This window comes from Ursus maritimus, unplaced genomic scaffold (assembly GCF_017311325.1).
Source record: "Ursus maritimus isolate PB19 unplaced genomic scaffold, ASM1731132v1 scaffold_15, whole genome shotgun sequence".
Classification (NCBI taxonomy): Eukaryota; Metazoa; Chordata; class Mammalia; order Carnivora; family Ursidae; genus Ursus; species Ursus maritimus.
This window is the reverse complement of record NW_024423897.1, coordinates 36409819-36435345: the sequence shown is the minus strand read 5'-3', so window position 1 is coordinate 36435345 and position 25527 is coordinate 36409819. Positions and strand designations below refer to the sequence as shown.

Genomic DNA, 25527 nt, shown 5'->3' with positions numbered 1-25527 from the left:
ACCAAGTCAACATCACATTGTAATTAGGTGATGTTTTAAAAAATGAACAGTTTTGGGGCGCCTGGGTGGCTCAGTTGTTAAGTGTCTGCCTTCAGCTCAGGGTGTGATCCCAGGGTCCTGGGATCGAGCCCCACATCAGGCTCCTTCACTGGGAGCCTGCTTCTTCCTCTCCCACTCCCCCTACTTGTGTTTCCCTCTCTCGCTGGCTGTCTCTCTCTCTCTGTCAAATAAATAAATATCTTTAAAAAAAGAATGAACAGTTTTTTTCTCCACCTGGTTCTTGGCTATTACCTCTCTAGCCTTATTTGTCACTCTTGTATTTGTGGTTATCATGGAGAAAGAGGTAAATAATATCACTCATTATTAAGGTTTTTTGCCCATTCCCTTTCAAAAAGTTCTTTGGCTTCCTGCCCACTCCACACCCCATGGAGTCATTCATGATAGTTCAAAATAGGTATCAATTCTGCAAGTCCTAATATTTTATTCAGAATTTCTTTGATTTTTCCCTTATCTAACACTTTTTATCCCCAGATGTCATCCTAAAAGTCATGCTTAACTTTATGTAAATTTTGGAAGAAATAAAAGTTTATCCATCCTCTCCCACCTTCCCTTCATCAGTCTGCCTTCCATTTCCAGAATAGTTACTCCTTTTGCTCTGCTCTGCTCTGCTCATCTCCAAGTTCCTGCATCCCTTTCCTGCTGATCTCTTTCAAGATGTAACAGATGGTTATGGTGTAGAATAAGGCGCACGATGTGATCCCTTAGGTCTCCGATGGTCTTTCTGTTAATAGAGGGCTCCTGCCTTCCAAAACACTTCATGTTAATAAAGAACTCGGATTCCAAAAGAAGACTCAAAGAAAAGCAGCTTTTGGAGCTGAACACACTGTGTTCATATTTTAAGAAGCTTCTTATGTAATGGTGACCTATTCTGTTTATAAACAACAGTGCTTCCGAATGTTCATGCATTTTCAATCTGTAATAGAGGTAAGCCCAGCAATTTCCTCTCTTTCCATTTTTTGTGCAATTCTTATACACACACATGTAAATGCATATATATGTATATATCTATATATATGTGTGTGTATAAGTATACATGCATATCAGAGAATGTGGTATATAAGTTGGTATATAAATATAGTATATACGTATATAAATATAGACCTTTCTTTGGATATTACTTTCTGATACAGAATATTTCCATTATTTGACTGACAAATTATTTAAATTCATATCCAATAGACTTGTCCTCATGAGCCTTTTTTCAGAATAAAAATTCCATTTTGAAGTCAAAGCAGTAGAGCTTAATATAATTATTGGTCATCACATCATCACTATTTTAGTATACACTGCAATCATCAATTTCCTGGTAGCTGTTAAACTTGCCTTGTCTTTGGAAATGCTGTAAGTATCATTAGTAGGGATTATTTGGTGAGCCTAGCAGGAATTTCATATAAAAAGAGATCCACCTAGTAGATACATGAAATTAGTAGTGCTTAAACATTGAGTTCCACTTTCCAAAAACATATTAGGTATAAGAAATCAAATTTCTGGGGCACCTCGGTGGCACAGCGGTTAAGCGTCTGCCTTCGGCTCAGGGCGTGATCCCGGCGTTATGGGATCGAGCCCCACATCAGGCTCCTCCCCTGGGAGCCTGCTTCTTCCTCTCCCACTCCCCCTGCTTGTGTTCCCGCTGTCGCTGGCTGTCTCTATCTCTGTCAGATAAATAAATAAAATCTAAAAAAAAAAAAAAAATTTATAAGAAATCAAATTTCTTAATAAGTACAGGTGCATTTCTATTATATTTCATCACAGGTTGCCTTTGTCACATTTGAGTGGTTTAGAATAAATAAAAATTTGAAAACCTATTATCAGTGAGGTGAAATACAGTAGATAATAACTAAGTAAAGACAAACCATAAGAGACCTTAATCAAAGGAAACAAACTGAGGGTTGCTGGAGGGGAGGTGGGTGGCGGGATGGGGTAACTGGGTGATGGACATTAAGGAGGGTATGTGATGTAATGAGCACGAGGTATTACATAAGACTGATGAATCATAGGCCTGTCCTTCTGAAACTAATAATACATTATATGTTAATTAATTGAATTTAAATTACAAAATGTTCAAAAGTTCAAAAAAAAAGAAAAAGAAAAAAAAGAAACTGATATTGACTTCACGCTTATTGAAGTCTGGATCTCTTTTTGGTACAGTTTGATCCAGTCTTCTCAAACTTTTTTTTTTCAAGATTTATTTATTTGAGAGAGAGAGTGTGTGTGAGAGAGAGAGAGCACAAGGAGGGGAGGTGCAGAGGGAGAGGGAGAAGCCGACTCCTCACTGAGCAGGGAGCCAGACGCAGGGCTCGGTCTTGAGATCATGACTGGAGCCAAAGACAGACGCTTAACCGACTGAGCCACCCAGATGCCCCAGTTTTCCCAAACTTTTAAAGAATCTGATAATTTAATCACATGCTCAGATCAGATATATAAGAATGTGGTATGGAAATTTCTAGTAGTCAGAGCAAATACAAGCCTTACTTTGGACTTGACTTCCTGGTACAATTGACAATAACATGATTTAAAGCATCAGGATCCATGTTACTACCTTGAGAAGTCAGCCATCTCCCAGGGGTCACATAATCTGAAGGAATCTTTTTTCTTCTAGGGGATTTGACTTATTAAGGCAACTCTCTCCTATATTGTGGAATTCTAGGGTGAAATCTGTGCCTGTGGATTCCACAGATTCTATAGAAGACCTTCAAATTCTATTAAAGTTTGTAATCTCCATGGAGTCCTTAAAAATATTTCCCCCAAATATGACTCTATATTCTTTCAGAGGGCATAAAAACATAGATGATACCCTAAAAAATGGCTTAGACTAAACAAAAGACACCCATAGATACTTTACTCTCAACACACACACACACACACTCACACACACAAACACACACACACACACCCCTTCCAGCTTCCTGACATTCCATTGTGGAAGCATGGCAAATACCATGGAAACAGGATTAACAATCAAGTGGGCCTGCCTAGGTATCGGGTTCTGGGATAGAGCTTGGCCAAATAGGTCCAATCTATAAGGACATTCACAGGTCTATTTAGATACTGTGGGCTTTTATAAACCTATTCTTCAGTCTAAAGTATTGGTCTTCATTCTCAAATTTTATGCTTCTTATTTCTTTCAGTGTAAAATGTTCTTTCTTATGTGAAATGATGGCCAGAGAAGATGCAGTATTTGTTTTTATGTTCTTACTTGAAAAAACAAAAAAGAAAATTGGCAACCTTACACTGACGATCAAATTTGCTTTTGGAAAATTACCACCTGGTAGAATGCAAAAGTCTGGAAATCGGTACCCAGCATGAAGCACACACACTCCCTTCATTCTTGCTGGATGAAAGGGAATGATCATTCTGGTGCTATAAGCCACTCCATAGAAAATTTTATGTTATTGCTCTGGCCACTCAGAGAGGCTCCTTCTTCTTTATCTACAAAAATAAGCCAACAAAAACAAACAAGGGGGAATGTAACGATAGTATAATTATATCATTTCATGGAGCACTGAAATGGTTGAAATGCTACTAAGAGATCATATTTCTTTGTCTAATCCCATATTCCCTATAAAATTAGTGATTTTCCTGGATATAAAAATATCATATATAATTCTATATAAACTTTTTAGTAATCTTAGAAAATGGTTATAAAATACTAATTTTTAGGTAATATATTGGAAAATGTACCAATAAAAATTGTAAAATGTGAACAGAGAAGCTCAAAAATCAATGAGACCTTAACTGAATAGAACCTAATGCATCCTGATGACGATATGGATTCACAGAGGAGGAAAAATAAAAAGTAACTTTCTCCATAGGATTCTTGAAGTAACCAAAGAGTCAACTTAATCTTCCACAGTATCTCTAGCTCCAGTGGTACCACTGCATAGTTAAATAACCAGCCTTCAATGCCTGCTTCCTTTTACAGTGGGCAGTGCACGCATATTTTAGGTGTTGTTTTATAAATACCAAATATGCTAATTTGGTTGATACAGTGTTTTTTAAGTTTTCTATACCTTTAATAAATATCTACTTTATCAATTAAGATAAAGATACTGAGAGTGAGGTGTTAAAATCTCCAATTAAAATTTTATGTACTTTAAATTTTAATTTCAAATCATTTTAATGTTTCTTAGTTCTGCCAGTTTTAGGTTCTGTTTTTAGGCATATGAAAAATAAATCTAAGATACTAAAGTATGACTTGGCTTCTCTGAAAACTTCAGGATGGGAAAATAAGAAATTAAAGCAAAGAATTCTGATGAAGGAAATTTGGCTTATCTGCCTCAGAGAACATATGACTCACTTTTTCTCATAAGGTACTGAGTTCTTTGTTTTATTTTGTTTTGTTTTTAACTTGATTTTGTTTCAAATCTGATTGCTCTCTAAGATTAGAAATGTAAATGTTTGCCCGAGAAAGATGCAATCCGTACATAAGACAAATCATGTAGACCTGGAATACAAGACAGCATAAAAGAAGTCAGATCTGCTTCAACAGACAAGACTTCAAGTATTTTGCAGTAGAAACAAACTTTTACGGTGCTATTGTTATTTGCCGTAATAAGAGGTGGAAGAGCCTAAGTCAACATTCATTTGGAAGTGTGGCGAGGAAGACGTTGGAAGTTTCCGAAAGTGTGGTGCTGGCCAAGAGTGGGTGGTTGGTAAGAGCCAGGCATCCTGAACAAGAGTTAAAAGGAAACTAGCGATTTTGAGCTTTCAGATGGGAGAGGAGGGTGGAAAGATGGAGGGAGGAGAAAGTTTGGGGAAGGTGGTGCCTGGTGCCGAGGACCCTGAAGGACAGGTAGGACTGGCTGAGACACGAAGTAGCCTTTTTTTGTTTTTCCCCAAAGGAAGTACTTAGAAGTAGGGAAGTTGGGACCTGGTAAAGAGTTGTGAGCAAGCTGTGCAAAGGGAACTTGCGGCTTACAGTTAAGCCTGGATTGAGGCTAGACTGTCAAGGACCTTCCATGGGCTCTTCATCCGCCAGGATAATGGCTCCAAAAATGTTTCCCAAAAGAACCCCACATTCTTACTTTTCCTATCAGTGGTCTCTGTTATCTTTTCTTTTCTTTTTTAAGATTTATTTATTTATTTTAGAGAGAGAGCATGAGCAAGAGGAGGAACAGAGGGAAGGAAGCCCCAGGCCCACTCCCCGCTGAGCACGGATCCTGAGCCTGAAGTGGGGCTCCATCCCAGGACCCCCAGGTTATGACCTGAGCCGAAACCAAAGGTGAGACGCTTAACAGACTGAGCCACCCAGCCACCCCTCTGATATTTTCTATCCCATTTTAAACTTCGTATTTCGTTTATAAAGATTTCTGGCATGGCCCACCAATGCAATTACATAGATATCCTATTAAGAGATCAGGACCCACAGTTGGTACTCACTGCTCTGGTGAAATTCATGAATGTGTGTGAGCCGAGGAATAGAGCAGTGACTCAGGGAAATGGACTGGATGCTTTGCCCAGGGTGACTAGAGGCAAAGAGACAGGGAAACGTAGCTTGAGTGGTTGTTGTGGACCCTGGGAGAGACATTTGTTGAATTAATGAATGTAAAGAGAGTAAGGCCATTGCAAAACATGCTGCAAAACATGATCTAAGAGCGATGGGAGGGGAAATGAAGAAATGAATGCAAGATGTACATGGAGGACCCAATGAGATTTTTTCAAAGTCCATCAATGTATATGTATTTATTTATGTATAAATATTGAATTAGTCATAAATAAAATCAAAGAAGCTATATGAAATAATTGCCTCAAAAACTTTTTGAAGTATTAGAAGTAAATCTAAGCTACTCAAAACTAAGCTAACGGGTAATGCAATGGAAAAATTCATCCTGCCTCAGGAGAAAAGGAAAGAAACATTTGTTTAGCATCTACTGAGAGCCAGGCATTAATATATGCAGTTTTTTGTTTAGTCCTCACAACCTTGTCAAACAAATACTGATGTTCTTATCCTACAAATAAGGAAACTGGGGCTCAGAGAAGTTTAGTTTTTTCCAAAGCTGAAGAACTAGTCAGAGCAAAAACAGACATCCAGACCCAAGAGTGTCGGATTCTAAAGCTTGGGCTTTATTGGTACGTTCTAATTATGAAAAATGTTACAATTATTTTCTGGTGTATTCCATTTCAGTACACAGCACAACTTTTCAAACCAATTTGTGGGCTCAAAATAACTCTTTATAACCTGCCCTTGACTATTTAGAGAGGAGAAATGAAGATTTATAATTAAATGACAGGTAATGCTTTAAAAATCATTTTTAATTTAGTTTTAAAATGCTGTGGTAGTTACAATTGGATGCAGGAGCTAGATATTCTAAAAACTTTAATTAAAAAAACAATAGGGAAGCCATCTCAGGAACAGATGAGAAACTGTTCATGTCTTTAATCATTCCCTCCCCCAACTGATTCCATGTGGGGAACAAACAAATTATTTATCCTATTAATACAAAATACCAACATGGGAGGTGCTAGAAATTTTACCCAGAGCTTGGATTTCAATGGAAAGACAACAGATTAAATGTTAAACTTGGACTAATAACTGAAGTAGCAATTTCAAGAAAAAAAAAAAAGAATAGTAAAAGGCAAACATTTAAGTAACAGGTCAAATTTTCATTAATATTTTAATGTCAGATCATTTTCAGGTTGGATGCTTTAGAAACTGAGGAAAATATGCTCTTTTTGTGAAATGAAGAACTTCACCTTTTGTTTTGTAAAGTGTCTATCTTCATGCATCTAACTTCTATATATGAATTTGTTCTCCTGAATATCACATGGGCAGTTTGTGTTGTCCGGTTCTGGGTTCCAAAGACAAACACTACAAATAGCCCTTTGAAGCAAACGAACAACAACTGAACGGTTCCTATGGACAGGCACAGAGATATTTTGCTTTGATGTGGGGATAACCCCCCATCTGTAGGTGGTGTATGAGATCAGGCATTCTCTTCCGGTGCAGCTGTGGAGTTTGACGAATTCTCGAAAGCAATTTTTGCCGCAACCCAGAAGACTTTGTTTTCTATCCTTTGGGTCCCACAGACTGAAATTAAAGCTTGGAACCTCTTACTAAATGTAGCACTAGTCATCAATTTAAATGGGGCGCCTGGGTTGCTCTGTTGGTTAACTGTCTGACTCTTGATTTAGGCGAGGTCCTAATCTCAGGGTCGTGAGATCAAGACCTGTGTTGGGCTCCAGGCTGGGCGCAGAGCCTGTTTAAGATTCTCTCTCTTCCTCTGCCCCTACCGACACCCACCCCCCTTGCATGTTGTATCTTTCTCTCTCTTGAATAAATAAATATACTACCAGGATGACAAAAAAACACAAGTGACTCAACAGTGATTTCTAGGCACATATGCACCTTTAGAAATCTTTTCAGGGATGACATGTTTCCAATGGATAAAACTTCATTAGATATATTCCCCTTGCTATACAGGTTTTTAGAATCATTTGATCTCCCAAATTTGGACAACTCTAAGGTGAGACATATCAAGTGTATCAGGCCCCAGTTCTGTTGGTAATAAACCTCCCTCAGAATTTCCATTGTTCCAATCGCAGCCATGTCTGCTCTGTTGGGTGTGAGGAAACTCATGGGATGGGAGATTTAAAAGTTAAGTAAAGTTAAAGGGTACCAAATTTTAGCCAATCAAGATATATGGACCAATTTCAGATTAATCTTAAGAGACGCTTATTCTAGTAGGATATCACTGTTATTGTGCATATAGTTTAAAAGAATCATAATTTGATGTATCCAGGCCTTTGACAGGAAATTCTTTATATTTGTGACATACATAAATACACTATTATGCATTATTTATCATACATATAAGATTAAGTATACATAATACAAATGTATATAATTTTTTTCTATAACTCCATCTAAAATTTTAGAAATCGTTAAAGGAAAATTTTTCTGACCCTTGTTGAAGACAGTAAGAAGAGTTTATTCAAGGGACCATTGCAAAGCAGTTTTACAGCAGGGGAGCAAGTTGGGGCTCCATTCTGGTTGGGGCTCCATTCTGAATACAACAAGGAAAAGTGGGGATTTATAGCCAAGGATCAGGGCTGGGGTCAGTGGATGGAAATTTTCTAAGAGGAACATCAGGGCCAAGGGGATTCTGGCTAAAGTGACTTGAAGGATTCTTGCTGAAGGCAGGCCAGGGGGAGCAGACATCAAGGGTGAGGGACGTAGAATTTGATCAATATGGAAGGGGAGGGATTTTCCTTAAACAGACCCAGCCGAGCAGGATTCTTGCTGGAACTGGACTAAGGGGGTAAGGACATTATCTCCTCCAGTGAGATAATGCTAAGTGAAATAAGTCAAGCAGAGAAAGACAATTATCATATGGTTTCTCTCATCTATGGAACATAAGAACTAGGAAGATCTGTAGGAGAAGAAAGGGATAAAGAAAGGGGGGGGGTAATCAGAAAGGGGAATGAAGCATGAGAGACTATGGACTCTGAGAAACAAATTGAGGGCTTCAGAGGGGAGGGGGGTGGGGGAATGGGATAGGCTGGTGATGGGTAGTAAGGAGGGCATGTATTGCATGGTGCACTGGGTGTTATACGCAACTAATGAATCATCGAACTTTACATCAAAAACCAGGGATGGACTATATGTGACTAACATAATATAATAAAAAAATATTAAAAAAAAAAAAAGTAGCCAGACCCCCCAAAAAGGGGGGGGGGTAAGGACAGAGCTCAAGTTCGCATCCTCCAGGAGAAGAGGATTCAAAGGAGCCTGACTTGGGTTTGCTCAAGGTAAGAGTGTTTGTCAAAATACGTTTTAAAATAATTACCTGGAAGGAAAAACTGACCAGAAAATAAGCTCATTAAGTATTCACCTCTCAAAACACGGCAGAGAGAGGAATTACCCTGTTAGTGTGGTCACCACTAACAACAAACATTATTGTATGCTTGCTGGGTGTCAGGCCCTATACCAGGTCTGGGACTAAAATACACGATAGACACATTCCGTTCTTGCCAGGGTAGCCATACAATACAGCAACTAGAACTGGCAATTTGTAAATCAATGACAAAATGACTGCCATTAGAGAAGATTTACTGTCGATTTCTTGAAAAGACAAACCGGAAGAAAAAGAATCCCCCTTCAGTCAAGACTCCTGCTTTCTTTTTCTGCTTGTCCGAGAGGCCCCGCTCAGGCCGTGGCCTCCCTGGCTGGCTCCCTCCGCCCACCCATCGCTCGTCCACCTCGCAGCCCCGCTTCCGGGTCCCCGCCGCCAGCACCACCGCGGAGGCCCCGGCGCCTGCGCACGCTCCGGGCTCACCCGCCGGCAGGGGGCAGGCCACGGTTTTCCGTCCTCCGCGCCTGCACTCTGGCGCCCCTCTTGCCCCAGGCTTTCCCCCCCAGGCTCCGGCCTGGATACGCTTCCTTAGCAACGGGTTGCCTTTGGCAGCAGGAGGACGCTGGGCCCCAGGCTGGGTTTCCCGCGCGTTCCTACACCTGCTTACCGTAGAAGGCGCAGGCCGAACCATGTCGGAGATTCTGTGCCAGTGGCTCAACCAGGAGGTGAAGGTGTCCCAGACCGTGAGTGAGTGACACGGCCCGGGGAGAGCGGGCTAGGGGCGAGCGGGGCGCAGAGCCCTGGAGCGCGGCGTGCGCACGGAAGGTGGCGGGGAAAGCGCGAGCAGTGCTGTCCAGGCGCCTCCGGGGCCCGCAGCGCCCCAGGCCTGTCTGGTGGCCCCAGTAACCTCAGCTTCTCCCATCCTCATCCTGCTGCCCCCGAGTTACCCATCATCACGGTGGGCCCAACCCCGCAGTTTCTGATCTGTGCGGTTCTAAGCAGTCCGAGGGTTTAGGGAGGTATCCTTCGTTCCCACGGAGAGAAGAACTTGCTGGACTCTATAATCTGGCCCTGACCTTATTCCCTTCACATCCTTAGAAGCATGGTAGGCTGGCAAGCCAGTGAAATATGAAGCCTGAAAGCCAGCTAGGACCCTACTAGATGCATGCCCCTGGAGAAGTTACAATACCTTCTCTGCGTGTTTCCTCCAGTATAAAATAGATCCGATCATACTCTCAGTGCCTACCCACCTAGAGGGAGAGGGGTGTGTGTGAAACGAGTTAATGCAGAATATGTTAACATTTACCGACTGTAGCAGTTTTAGCTCAAAATTTACAAACATTAGCTATTTCCGACCACTCTTCACTCTTGGCTAAAGCTGACCTTACTCACTAATGTGATTTTATCCCAGCCATGAAGTTGCCCTCCAAAGTTTCTAACTCCCACGACCACAGAGGCAATGGTAACATGCTGGCAATGTCTATGTCAGCCGAGTAATTCCAGCAGAGCTGTATCCTCCAGCTCACTTCTTTCTGTTGTTTCTTCAGCACTTCGTTTTCCAGCTGGTATGCTTTTTGCTCAAGGCAAGAGGTTTTCAGCCCAAATCATTTCGGTCTGTTTTCGCAGAAGCACCCTTGCACAAGGCCAAGTCGCTACCAGAGGGGCAATAGTGCCAACCCGACATTAGGTCAACCGTGGAATTTGCTAGACCAGTACTGCTTCTGAAGCAGCAAGATATTCGTTATCAGCATTAAGCTTCTTAATATTGGAGCACCTCCAGTTGCATTTCTTGAGGCATAAACCGTAGACTCTTTGCCAAACCACAGCCCACACACTCCCTGGGAACTGCAGTCTGCTCTTTCACAGGATTCTATGATCATCCCGTTTCGTCGCTGTTTCTCACCTAAAATATGATGCTGATCACAGCACAACGTTTAGCACTTTTTTGATTCCCTTTTACCATAGGCGCCAAAGTGGAATTTAATTCCCTTAAGTTACAGTCTTTCAAAGAAAAGCAGTTCCAAATTGCCGAGTTTAATTTGGTTGATTTACTCGATTAGTAAAAAACCACACCCTTTTGCCAAGTCCCCAAGACTCTATTGCATACTGAAACACTTTTGAGAAAAGTAAATAAAATTAATAAGAAACATAACAACAGTAGTATGCCATTGTAATTGTATTAGTTGTAATTCTAATTGTAATCAGTTTTTGGGATTTTGGTTTTGAGAGGAAGAGGAAGAATTACTTCTTTCTGTGAAGATTAAGAGTGGAGACGTTTTAAGTGAGAATTTTAACAACGTAACTATGAATGGGAAATTCCCGATGTCTGCTTCCTTGAAGTTGTTGTCAGAGAGGGCTGCAATATTCTGCAGCTCACTCATTAGGAATATATATTTATTTCTTGATTCTAACTGCTAACTGGAGTCTAAAGGGACAGTCCCTGATGTAACCAGATTCTGTATGGTGAAAGGCTTTTCAGATTATAGGAAACACACTCAATGCATTTGGAAACAAACAAGATAGGATTAGTGCACCTGAGGAAGTGTACTGCCAGTTGTTGATTCCAGTCATTAGATAAGACATTTTATGGTGAATAGTGAAAGGCTCAGAATGGTTAAGAGGAACCATCACGGAAGGACTATACGTGGCAACAACCTCTGGAGAAAATAATATAGCAATTTTCTCTATAAGGGTCATGTTAAGAGCAGGGATTTGGAAACCAGACTGTCTGGTTTGAAACCACTTATCCACCACTCACTTGTTGGTGACCTTGGGCAATTTATTTACCTAAATTTCGTGATCCTCAAAATAGGAGAAATAATAATAGCTCATCGAATTGTGTCAAGATTAAATGAGCTAATAAATGTAAAGCATTTAGAATAATGCTTGGGACATGATCAATGCTAAATCTCACTTTTCAGAAGCTGTCATACTACAGTAAAATCACCACTATGTGAAGATATTTGAATAAGGATGTTTATTGCTACATGGATGGTAGGGACAAAGTTAAAAAATGGGAAACAATCTAAATATCCTTCAATAGTAGCGTACTTGGATAAATGATGCTGTATTCATGCTATGGTTTGGTATGCCATTATTAGAAAGAATGAGTTAGTGCTGTAACTTTTGACCTAGAGGATATTTATGTATTTCTGTCAAGTAAAAAATAAAAGTTAAAGCTTATTATGATGAGTATACTTCCGTTTTTGTACCAACTAGGAAATATAGCTACACAGACACACAGAGACACACATATCTATCTGTTTATATTAGCACAGAGAACTATGTGGAGAGTCATATGCTAGACTACTGACATATACGTGAATCTTCATATTGTCTGTTTTTATAAGCACAGAGAAAAGTGTGGAAGAATATAAACTAGTGTATTGATATTGGTTACCCTGGGAGAGGAGAAGATTGCTGGCTTTTCTTTATACATTGGTGTTACTTGGCTTGTTGCTTGTATTGCCTTCATATTTTGCAAGGAAAACTCAACATAGCATTACAAATAGAAGACCAAAAAAGATCAAACTTCACATGACAAAATAGGAGAAAAAGGTGATTTTTAATTGAAATTAGTAAGCATGTTATAATAAAGTATTAGGGAGGATTACATAAGAATTCTTTTCTTAAATGATTTTTATAAATGAAAAAAATAATAAAAAATAATAAATAAAAACATTATTAGACACTGAGGCACTTATACCAGACCCTATGCTAACTCCTTTACATAGGTTTTTGTTTGTTTGTTTTTGAATTCTAAAAGAAGGCCCTAAGAGGCATTGTCCCAGCTGTAAAGATGAGTAAAAGAAGCTGAGATGCTTGGTGATTTATTCAGGGTTACAAAGCTAGTGGATCCTAGAGCTAGAATTTGAAGCTAGATCTTTGACTTGTGCTCTTAGGCACTATATTGTATATTGCAATTTACAGTGAGGGAATATATTTTTTTAAAACCTCAACTCTCTCAAGTGTATTCATTTGAGCTCCTTTTATAAGGATTACTGTTCAGTTTGAAGTTCTAAGAAGTACATAAATTCAACCATCGAGGCATGGTGTAACTTCACAAGGTATAGCCTGATTCCTAGATGGGTAAATGGCAAAGGTGGATTTATGAGTGTTTGTTTAGAAGCAGTACAGAACATATGTTGCTTGCTCGGACAAAGAAAACAGAGAATGCCAAGTGAGTGCATTTACACTGTCTTGATGAGGCTGGATAATAATGGTTCAGTCATTGGCGAGGCAGCTAAAGCGGATTGATTTCTGCATTATTCTGAAAGGAGAAGCCAATTTGGATAAAGCTACTGTATTGAATTTCCTGTTGCCTGGACTACCCTGAGTATCAGCAGTAAAGAAAATAAATTCCAATGATCCTCAATTGAGAACCGTCTCCCTCCACTTAATGAGGTTTCTGGGAGTCACCAGAGACTTGATTAGTCTCAACATATGAAGATTCAAAGCTTTGTTACCAAAGCTAAGGATCTCCAGTGAGTTTAATTTAACTAGACCATTTCTCCTAGGGAACGATGCTTACATGTATATGGTAATCAAATGTCTTGGAATACAGAAAGTTGCTCAACACAAAATTACATCTGAAATTCAAGCAGTTGTTTTCAAGCAGTTGTTTCTATAATGAAAAAAAAGTAAAGTAGAGTAATGTTACTAAAAGTTTTGCTGTAGAATTCTTTAGGAACTCTCAATTATTTTCAAGAATAAGCATTGCCTCTGTTTTACAAAACTCCTATGAATTCACTATGTGAGGAAAGTAGCAATGGGATGTCATAACTGAACATTCTTCATAATAAGTAGAAGCATTTGAATTCTATGTATTATGCAGATCAGATCTTTCGTAAGCATGGGTATATACAAGATAGTCCATATTCTTTTGGATTCTGGCTGTGGTTATACTGATAATTGTAAATACCTTATTATGCATACTTTAATCGTTTCAATAATCTTTAACATTGTTATCAATAGTAGCAGAGGTATAATAAAGAGAAAATTGGATTTGGGATAGTTAAGTTTCTCTATCAATTTTGTAGCATCTGAAATATAAATAATTATTCTAGGTCCCAGTTTTATGCCCTGAGAAGTAAGAGTAGTAGTGGTTCTAGTCGCAGTTATGGGATGAATGAGTCATGTGGGTGAAAGGGGCGGCATGGGGAAATGGTCAAGGGTATTTAACAGTGCTGTGTGGTGACAGGTGGTAGGCTGCACTTGCAGCGAGCTCAGCATAAGGTATAGAGTTGTCAGATCATTATTTGTACACGTGAAGCTAAGGTAACGTTGTGTGTCAACTGTACTTCAATTGGAAAATGGAAAAAATAATTCTCTATATCTGGAAGGATATGAAATGAAATCGGAAACAGAAAACACCTGCCACAGTGCCTAACATCTATATTAGATCTAGATACTCGATGAGCATTATTTCAACTTTTTTTCTGTCTCTTACTTTAGGATAATGCCTACTATCATGCCTGTCCTATAACGGGTATTTATTAGCTAATTGTTTATTACATGAGAGTATGCCAGTGAGGCAAAAGTGAAGTATTATTTTAGGCTGAACCTTATGGATTTGTTCATCTTTGAAAAGGTCACCCTTGGTACTTTGATCCTCATCTTTGTGATTTCAGAAGCTCTGTTTTAATACTTTAAGCAATTTTTCAGGAACCGTTTCTTACTAACTGGGATTACATTTTGATTTTATAAATCAGGGTACCCATATGTCCTGAGGGGAAAAATAGCAAAAGAACTGACACTGGCAATTGTACGTGAGGCTTCATTTTGATGGGCTGATACAGTCAGAAGAAGATCAGATTTATAAGTCAGATTTCTCATTGATGATCAGAAATTAGATGTTACCAAAAGAAGCTTCAAATCAACTAATATTTCCTGTGTTTTACTTTTCTGCTCCAGAGATGTTTGATCTATGTAGCTGTGATAGGTTCAATTAGAGTCAAATTCCCTTCTCCTCCTCTTCCACCAGCTCATGGGTAAATCATATTGTTCGATGATATTTTCCAGTGCTGCTACGACTACAAAAATTTCTAAAGTTACAACATGTGTGTGTTCTTCATTTGTTACAGCAAACCTCTATTCGGGATATGGTTAATTAATATATCCCAAGATTATTGTCTACCTGAGGTGTAAAAAATTTAAATAGGTAAATTGTGAGCTTTAAGAAATAATCTATGTTCCTTGCTAATTTTATTTTACAAATGGGTTTCCATAGGTGGCTAGTTTTGTCCTTTTATAGTAAATCTTAGTAGTTTTTTAGACAGTTATATTTTCTATTTGTACCAAATTTTAGGGACATTCTTTATTTGGGCCCCCTTGTGCACTAATTATACTTTGTTGATTACTCTCAAATTTCATTTTGAGAAGCAGAACAGAGATTTTAAAGTATCCTATTGAATATTTACTTACGTATAATATTTTATAATGTATTGTGCTGACCTTTTGTTGGCCTGTGACCTTACCATATCCTAGACTCATACCTTTAGATAGCGAAAAAAATCTTAGACATCATTTTTTTTTTAAAGATTTTATTTATTTGACAGAGATAGAGACAGCCAACGAGAGAGGGAACACAGGCAGGGGGAGTGGGAGAGGAAGAAGCAGGCTCATAGCAGAGGAGCCTGATGTGGGGCTCGATCCCAGATCGCCGGGATCACGCCCTGAGCCGAAGGCAGACGCTTAACCGCTGTGCCACCCAGGCGCCCCGAATCTTAGACATCATTTAATTCTTCTTTGGCATATGAGGTAATTAAATCAGATGTGTTTAGAGATTTGTTTAGGGGTAGTGACAAGTTACCAGTAGATTCTGGGTCTCCTCACTTTTACTTCATTCCTTGTTTAACCTGGTGTACATTAAACCACACATTTTCCTCCCTCAGTGTCCTTAGGAAATACATTGTTTTTGGTGTTTCCTGGCCAGCTCAGCAGCATTTACCTTGATGAAAATTTGGCTTCCATTGCCTAAAAATTAAGACATCCATATCTGATACCTGAAGGCTGTTGTGTAAATCAGTATCAAAATTTTTAAGATATGAAGTCCCAAGAAAAGAATGCCATTCAATGTTTTAACCATCAAAGAATATTAGAATGATATAGAGATTTTGTTTCTGCTAGTACATCTTGAGAATTATGATAATGTCTTCAAAGGAGAGAGCTGATCATCCTGTTGTTATTCTGGAGGAAAATAAATTGTCAGTGTCCTCCAGACAGAGACCACAGGACACACACCTGTCATTGAACAAAGTTGGGTTTATTGACTCGTGGCCAATAGGAGAAAACATTTACCATGGGGAGCTGTGGGTTATTCAGTAAGAGGGACTTAGAAAGGACTTAAAGTATCTGGTTTTGTATTAGGTGTTTTCTGAGGAGGGTTCAAGGAAGTAGAGCTTTGCTTTGACTTGGACCATGCCATGTAGCATAGGCAACTCTATGACTGGGTATCTTACTAAGTCTCATCTAGGAAGTAGAGAGAAGAAAGCAAGACAAAGCCATGATTAGTAAAAAAGCAGCAAATACTCATGCTGGCCACAATAGGGGCATTTTTGGTTATTTTTGAGTTTTGGACAATACTGTTTTGGTGTGACTACAGACATGATTACAAAGGAATTTTGTTTTTGTCTTGATCTGTCAGGGTCATGGCGTGGCCTTGTCTGGTGTTGGTATGCTATGAAATTGATTATGTGCAACAGGAGAATGCCAAGGCCTAGCTGTGAGTGCCAGGCCAACTGCTAGGAATGCCAAGGCCTGATGGGGCCAGTTCAGTGCCAAGCTATCAACAACTGCTTTTCTCCCTCTCAAATGGAAGTATATTTGCTTGGCTTTTCAAATGTGGTTGATAATGCTGATGAGATCTTTGCTTTTCTGGTAAAGGAAGAGTGAAGACCACTAAGCATAGAATGTGTAGGTCTACAGACCCTTATCTACAATTCCACAATTCAAGTATCTCTTTATTCATTTGGTGGCAAAACTTAACCAGAAATGCTGTCATGCTATGTTTAGTCTTTATTTCTCCCATTGAAATGTTTTGCTGTAGGAATCAACTGTGTTTGACTACACATGCTTCTGGGGGGACTGATACACTTTATCTGGACCTAAGGGGGGGACAGTATTTGACTTTAAAGACAATGTCAAATATTTGCCCTCTGAGTATTGAATTACTTTTTAAATAAGGATGTTTGTACTGTAGTCATTGAGTTTAGGGATTGGATAATTAATATGGCCTGTTAAATTGGGAAGCACTGATAATAACAATAGAAATTGTCACTAAGCCCTTAACTATATGCCAGGAATTATGCTAAGTGTTTACATGCAATATCTCCTTTAGTTCTCAAACCAACTCTTAGGAGGTAGAACGCATCATTCTCCCTCTTTTCAAGACAAGAAACTGAGACTTTTATAATTGCCCCAAATTCAGCGGCTCATAAATGAACAAGGAGTCAAACCCAGAGACTCTTTCTCCAGAGCCGTTGCTTTCCTCATTCCCATTTTGGAATACAGAAGGTTCATCTCCTTTATGTGCTTTCTCCAGCTGGCTCAGGGTCATTTTGGTGGGAAGCACACGGGCCATTTCATTTGTTGTATCTTGCCTCATATAGACCTTCCAGAAAGGCCCACATCAAAGATTGCAGCAAAAGAAAACCATTGTGATAGGGATCAGGCGTGCAGCGTGGAAAATCGGAGGCAGGGTTGAGTTGTTGCTGAATGACCTGGTCCCAGATGTAAATGACTTCGGAGCTCAGGATGAAGAATATCACTGGGCTCCCACGGTTTATTTATTTCTCAGATTATTCATTGATCTTGTCCTAGAGTCAACCCACTTCTTCTTTCCCACAGGAAATTCCAGTTGTTAGTGCAGATGAACTTATAGAGGTGGCCATCATGGAATTAGTCACGGTAGCCAGGAACCTTTACTGGGAAGAAAAATATAACAAACCAAAGGGCAAAAATAAACTTTCCTTTGCTTTTTTCTTTTTTTCCTTGTTGTTTCTTTCCCATACCCCTCCCCCTTTCTCTTTTTCTTTCTCTCTCTCTCTCTCTCTCTCTGGTTTCCTCTCTGTCTTCTCATCCTTTTTAATCTGTATATTCCTAGCTAATATATGTTCTCTTCATCATCTTCTTTCCTGTCTGATTTCTTGCAGGTAGTCATCTTTTCCTCTTTTATTTTTTTCTACATGTCTGCCCATTTGCTATCGTTCTTCACTCACCGTTCTCTTTTTGGCTTACGTAGCATGCAGTAAATCTGAGGTGTCCTATGCATGCAAAGCTGCAGACAGACGTTTTTGTACTTGTTTATTTGTAGTAAACTATTTGACAATGAAATAATAAGTGTTCACTGTTCTTTGAACTTAATATCCATAAATGCCTCTCTTTTCCTCATATCTGAATTGCCTTGTTAATATGTCATACGTTTCAAAGGCGATGGATTATGATTTTATTTTTCTGTGATCTTTGTGTAGCAAACAGTTTACCAAAGCCATTTGCCAACTATATCGAGGGTGACAGAACAGGATACAGATATTCCCCGGTTGTTCATGGGCTAGACTTCAGGCGTTCAGTCAGAGGAACAGCAGACATAGTGCAAAATCCAGGGCGAGTGAGAGAGGGGAATGGGACTTCCTGAAGGCTGCAGAGCAACAGCTTCTGAGAGCAAAGCAGTGGTCTTTAGACTATTACCAGATACCCCTAGTCTGACAATGGCTGTATGTCAAATGGCTCCTCAGAAAGCTAAGAGGAAAATAAGGATGGGCTATGGAAGAGAGAAGGGGGGAAAAAACCAGAAAGAAGGAAGCAACAACAGAGAGGTGCAGGATGCAGCGAGAGCAGCCCAGATGGCACAGTGAGGACAGTGATGGCGGCCAAGACCAGGTAACAGCATTGGTGGCCAACAGTGTCAGGTCTTTGAGGAAAGGAAGAAGCAGAAATGACTCAGGAGGGGGAGACAGCATACCTCTGCCCTTTGGACGTGGATGGAGCCATTTGGACTTCAGGTGCTTCAAATACTACTACTGTCTGATATCAGCCGGGGGACACAGTCAAAGGATTCTGATGCTGGATGGTTCTGGAGTTCACCCTAAGTAGATAGAGTCAATGGGCATAGTTGACATCATTTTTAACTACTTTATTATGTATCGTACCATTTCAACAAATCAGGAGGAAATGTTATTTCTTCATAATCAATTAGCCACCTTATTACCAGTCAAATAGATAAAAGAGGGCAATCTGGTATAAATGAGCTTGCGATACCTCAGGGATATATATTGCTTGGATTGCTGTTGCGCAAAGGACTCTGACAGAAACATGTTGAAGGTTTGGGGAGGATTTTGAAATCATTTGAGAGATGATAGCTTTGTCCTATGATAACATGATTTGTTTTGTGTATCGACTTTGCATGTTATCCTTGAGTAACATGTAACCCGATATCCTTCACTTTATAAGAGAAATACAAGTGACCCCACCACTAAGAACATTTTTTAAAAAGCAAATTTTATTAACACATTTTTTTCTGCACCTATCATTATGTGCTTACTCCGTGGCAGGCATGGTACCAAGCAATTCTCATACATTAACCTCTAATCTTTAAAATAGCTCTTCAGGAGAGAGAGAGATATGGTTATCTCTGTTGTAGAGATGAGGAGAGGGAACTCAGGGAGGTTAAGCAGCTTGCCAGGGGTTGCACAGCTAGTAAGGGGTGGAGTCAAGTTTCCAATGCAGATGTCCCTGACTCTAAACTCTGTTTTCCTCCGGGCTATCTCTGTCATTGCGTGGGACAACAAATAGATCAGAGCAACCTCTGGAACTACCAAGGGAGAGCTACTCAGTAGGCTTTATCTGAGAAGGCACAGATAGATGGTTTTTGTAAAATTTCCATTGTAAAAAGGTTAAAATTAAGTCTTAAAGTTTACTAAAGTTAGATTGCACCTCACTTGGCTAGAATATGCTATCATCATCCATAGACTATATTGATAACTAAGGTATCAGAGTGTAATTTTGTAGAATAAATTGAAGGCTTGACTTGAGATCTAAGGTTGTTTAGATAAATTTTATTGGTTGTATTTTGTTTAATTTGGTCAAAAATTGTGTTTCTTTCAAAATTTCATGTGTCTTTGAGTATCGATTTATACTTATTTAAGGATCTTTATAAGACATCGTCTGTTAAACTTCAGTCTCTTTATTTGATTATTAAAAGATGTTTCTAGAAGTATTTTCATGGCATTTTGAGTTCAACTTAAGTTATGGAGTTTTACTCTGTGCATATATAATGAAAATAATTGTGCTCTATATGGAACATTATAATTTACTTCTTTATCTTTATGTTTCAAAATTCAGGTCCCAAGTCATTTGCAAAGGCATTTTCCAGTGGTTATCTAATTGGAGAAATTCTGCACAAGTTTGAACTTCAGGGTGATTTTTCAGAATTTTCAGAAAGCAGGTTAGTGAGATAAATTCTTTCCTAAAACGAGTCAACTCCTTTGGCATTTGGATGGCTTTAGCTCCCAAAGTTAAAGGATAGTGAGCTACAATTTTGTTAATTGGTTCTTCTTTCTTTGAAGAGAAATGAAGCTACTTACAGTATCCTGGCCAAAAAAGAAACCCCTGTAATATTTTTTATTTATAGCAGCTATGCTGAGATCTAATTCACGGACCGTAATTTACCAGTTTAAAGCATAGGATTCAGTGTTTTAAGCATATTTACATATTTAGTATATTCACCATCACCATAACTACCTGGCCCCTGGTACCCCCTTATCTATTTTCTGTCTCTATGGGTTTGCCTATTTTACACATTTTGGGATTGTACAATATGTGTATTTTGTGATTGGCTCCTTCCACTTAGGATAATGTTTTCAAGGTTTATCCATATTGTAGCATGTATCCGTACTTCTTAATTCCTATTCATGTGCTGAATAATTTCAATTGGATATATTGCATTTCATTTATCAGTTCATTAATTGGTGGATACAAGTTATTGGTTATTATGAACAGCGCTGCTATGAACATTGTGTTTTTACATGGAAATGTTTTCATTCCTCTTGGGTATATACCTGAGAGTGAAATTGTTGGGTTACACGATCTATGTTTACAATTTTGAAGAATACTCGAATTGCTTTCCAAAGTGCCCGTTACCATTTACATTCACGCTAGTAATATATGAAGGTTTCAGTTTTTCCACATTCTCATCAATACTTGTTATGGTCTTTTTGATTATAGTTGTCTAGCCAGTATGAAGAAGTATCTCTTGTGATTTTGATTTGCATTTCCCTAATGAGTAATGATGGTGAGCATCTTTATACACGCTTATTAGTCTTTTGTATAGCTTCACTGGTGAAATGTTATGCAATCCTTGCCTATTTTCTTTTAAATTTTATTTTTTAAAGAAGTTTCAGATTGATAGCAAAATGGAGAAGGCGGCACAGAGATTCCCCATTAACCCCCTGTCCTGACACATTCATAGCCTCCTCCGGTATCCACTCCCCAACCAGAGTGGTGCATTTGTTACAGGTGATGAACCTATAATGATACACGTTCACTCAAAGTACATAGTTTACATTAGGGTTCATTCTTGGGGTTGTACATTCTATGAGTTTGCACAAACGTAAAATGACTTGTATCTACCATTATGGTATCATACATAGTATTTTTACTGCCCTAAATCCTCTATGTTCCACCAGTCATCCTCCCTTACCCCAACCCTGGCAACCACTGATTTTATTTTTTTTTTACTATCTTCATAGTTTTGCCTCTTCTAGAATGTCATATAGTTGGAACTCTTGGCTTCTTTCACTTAGAAATATGCATTTGCATTTCCTCCATGTCTTCTCACGGCTTGGTAGCTCATTTGTTTTTAGCACTGAAGAGTATTTCATTGTCTGGATGTACCACAGTTCATTTATCCAGTCACCTGCTGAAGGACATCTTGGTTGCTTCCAAGTTTTAGCAATCATAAATAAAGCTGCTGTAAACATCCATGTGCAGGTTTTGTGTGGCCATAAAATTTCAGCTCCTTTGGGTAAATAACAGGGGGCCCAATTGTTGGATCACATGGTAATATGTTTAGTGTTGTAGGAAACCACCAAACTGTCTTCCAAAGTGACTGTACCATTTTGCATTCCTCCCAGCAACGAATGAGGGTTTTTGTTGCCTCACAGCCTCGCCAGCATTTAGTGTTGTCATTGTTTTGGATTTTGGCCATTCTAATAGGAGTATAGTGGTATCTCACTGTTGTTTTAAATTACAGTTCTTGAAAGTTGCAGAGTATGTAGTGTGTGTATTCCCTGTGCTCCAGGCATTGTCCCCAGCCCATAGCTGACCCACAGTTATCTTTCTCTATGGAATAAATGAATGATGTCAGAAAGTATACCTGTTTAGATAACTTACAGCACCATTCTGACCAGAGGATGTATGTAGTATTTCGGGTATATTACATTGACTTTTGTCAGCAGGGCCACAGAGGCCCTTTGTGTTAAATGGAAAAAGGGACCTCATCTGGATAGACACTACTGTGAAGACACAGGTCTCAGTGAACAGAGAGGCCTTTGTGTTAAGGAGAGGAACCCCTTTTTGTGTAAAACAGCCTCGCATGAGGGACAAGGCGTGGCAAGCTGAGCACAAGGTAGACTCACACCCTTGCCCTACCTTTGGACCGGATGTGCCCTGAGTAACATCATGTGTCACAGCCCTGCTTTTCACCCACTGCAAAGAACTAACTTTCCTTAACGTGAAAAGAGGGACCTACTTGTTCTGACAACCAAATTCCATTCATCTTGAATTCTTGGGACAACACACTCTTTTTCCAGGGGCCTATGGTCTTTTAAAGAAGGATCAGTAAATCCATGGATATGACCTTCCAAGTAGTGTACTTTGCGAGGAAAAGGGTCCTTCTTTGTCAAAGCCTGTTTTTAAGGCAGATGTCTAATGTTAGGGCTCATGATTTGGGGGTTTTGTCTAGAATTTTTAGTTTTTATTAGTCTAAAATATAAATGTTGCTTGTAATGGAAGTTATTTGCCTTAGAGAATAATAGGATAAAAGTAATGGAGCGTGGATATTCCTGGGGGGGCAGATTCTACTAACCTTGTAAGATGTGTTCCCTCACCAGGGGGTAAGGAGAAGAGACGATAGGTAATCTCTGGGCAAATAAGAACTACAAGTATCAGATACTTAAAATAATTTAAATAATCCTAAGAATGGGAGTCTCTGGGTGACACAGTCAGTTAAGCATCCGACTCTTGATTTTGGCTCAGGTTTTGATCTTGTGGTCATGGGATACAGCCCAGCATTGGGCTCTGTGCTCAGTGGGGAGTCTTGCTTGGGATTCTCCGTCTCTCTCTGCCCCTCCCCCATTGCACGCATGCACGTGCGCGCTCTCTCTCACTCAAATAAATAAGTAAATGTTTAAAAAACTAAAATAATCCTAAGAATGTTTTATGTCTTAGAAAAATCACAAGAAAATATGATCTTTCCTCTAAGTCCTAGAACAGGAATAAACAAAAAATAAAAACTAATCAGCTAAGAATTGTGGCAACCAAAATATGAGACACAAAAGTTTTGTCTCCTAAACCAATGAATATGATGCTAAAATCATCATGAACAAACATGTCACATGAGTTGCCATGAACTTAATAATTTTTTATGTTCTTTACTACAGATAGCATTGCTTGCACATGAGAGAAATAACACAGTGGATGGGATTTGCCTCAAATAAGATTTTTTGTTCTTGATTATTTTCCTTCCACGTTTTATGAAAGAAAAAACCCTTCCATGCTCAAATTACCAGTGGCATGTTTTTGTCCATCAACGAAAGCACACACACAAAAAAAGACACCCCCCTTTCCCTCCCCTCGCCCACTCACTACCTTCTGTGCCACATCCACACAAAATCTGGGAATTTGCTTTAAGATCAACAAGTCCTCACGTGCTAAAAACAAACAGCGCACGGAAAGAAGACGACTTTTCCCAGGATGTGCTCCTTACTCCCTCAGAGGTCATCATTTACATCTGATACTCTGTCTCCAGAGCAAAGATGTCCTCGTGGTTTCTCTGCAAACGAAAACAGCTGTTGATTACCACGCTGGACTGACGGAGCACCTGCTATGACGAGAGCGGACTTCCACCAATTTACACACCAGTTACAGTCTTACAGTTTTGATTGCTTGCAAATCTGGGAGAGAAGTACTGCTATACCTGGTGCTTCAGCCAGTTCGCAACAGCCATTTTAAAGCCTAATGTATGGCTGACCCTTCATACTCACCGGCTCACACTGCATTCTTGGGGCCGTGTAGAAACAAGTAAGAGGAGAAGAAGTGTTCTCCATGTTTACGGGTGCAGGGCTAGGTTCTGATAACATTTGGAAATGGATAGTGTTTGCTTTTGGATTTTCCCTCCAGAAATTTGATGGCCCTGATCTCTGTAGCCCAAGGTTATGACCCAGGCCAGAGCTCTGACAAGTGGCTCTCTGGCCATCTGTCCAAATAATGTGTGGTGGGCAAGACACAGGACTCTGAGGATAGGAAGGGTGTGAAAGAATATCTGTGATGGTAGCACAAGACGGGGTGTCAGGTGCCTGTCCAGGGGAGGCCAGCACGAGTCATGGATCTCACTGGCCTTTTACAGCTGTACTTTCCAAACACGGTCTGCTTTACCCCTCTCTCTTTAGGCAGATGTGTGTTATGTCAAACTGCAAGGTCACTTGTGGGGGAACAAACTGCAAATCTGGACATAAGAAGACCTAAAAAAAATGTTTACTCTTATTGTGAGCTTTCCTGTAGCGTTCGTTATTTCTTCTCATGCCCTCTGAGACCTGTTTCTCTTTTATTAATTTAAAATATTTTATTCAAAGTCTGTTGATGTTGTTTGATATGCCAGGTACGCTTTACCAAATATTTCTGTTGAAACAATAACAGTAAACAGAGGAAATAGGACAGTACATTACACCACATACCTGGAAGACGAATTCAAGTTGTTGCGTCACTATTTTTGTTGACGTTGACCTTCCCATGATATTGACCCCTCATTCGTATTTAGAAATCATTCCTATAGTCCCTGAGCCCCACCTCCTTTTGCACCATGGGTTTTTAATTTGCAGCGAATGGGCACTTTTAGGCTAGATTTTAGGAGGTTCACAAACATCTGAAAAAGGCATACACATTTTGTGTCTATGCGCAGGTCTGTGTTTTCTTTCCTGTGGAAAGGTTCCATGGCGCTCATCAGATTTTCAGTGGTATCTGTGGTACAAAACAAGAAACAAAAAACAAACAGCAACCTCTTGAGAAACAGTATACTAGCAACAGTATATTAAGTTTAAATGTGAAGCAATCTCTATAAACTTCTAAAAAGTTAATTGAAGTCATGAAGGACATTGTATCTTCCCCCAAATTAGTTTATAGTCCACAATGAAGTTACTGAATGAATAACGCCTATTATCAGAAATTCTGCCCAATATGTGCCAAACCCCTCTTTTCTAAGGTATCATTTTGGAGGGGGGAGGGGGCGACTTTCACTTATATTCGAGTATATTCAGTATATTTTTTCCATGAAAAAATGTCACTGAATGTTAGGAAGTTAAAGTAAGGAGGAAATAGGCCAGTGGTTAAAATTGATATTTGCTTCTAGTTGGAACGTGGAACGGCACAAGAATTGAAAATGCATCTAACATCTCTTTTGCCT

General features: G+C 39.4%; 1 protein-coding gene across 1 annotated transcript in view; it reads left to right on the top strand.

Moving 5' to 3' along the window:
• The first annotated feature begins 9403 nt into the window (after positions 1-9403).
• Positions 9404-25527, top strand: part of LOC103664855 (sperm flagellar protein 2) — a 179746-nt gene continuing 163622 nt past the window's right edge. The window contains 2 exon segments of the mRNA XM_040630627.1: positions 9404-9599; positions 20193-20295. Coding sequence (XP_040486561.1) covers positions 9542-9599; positions 20193-20295 — 161 coding nt within the window. The 5' untranslated portion in view covers positions 9404-9541.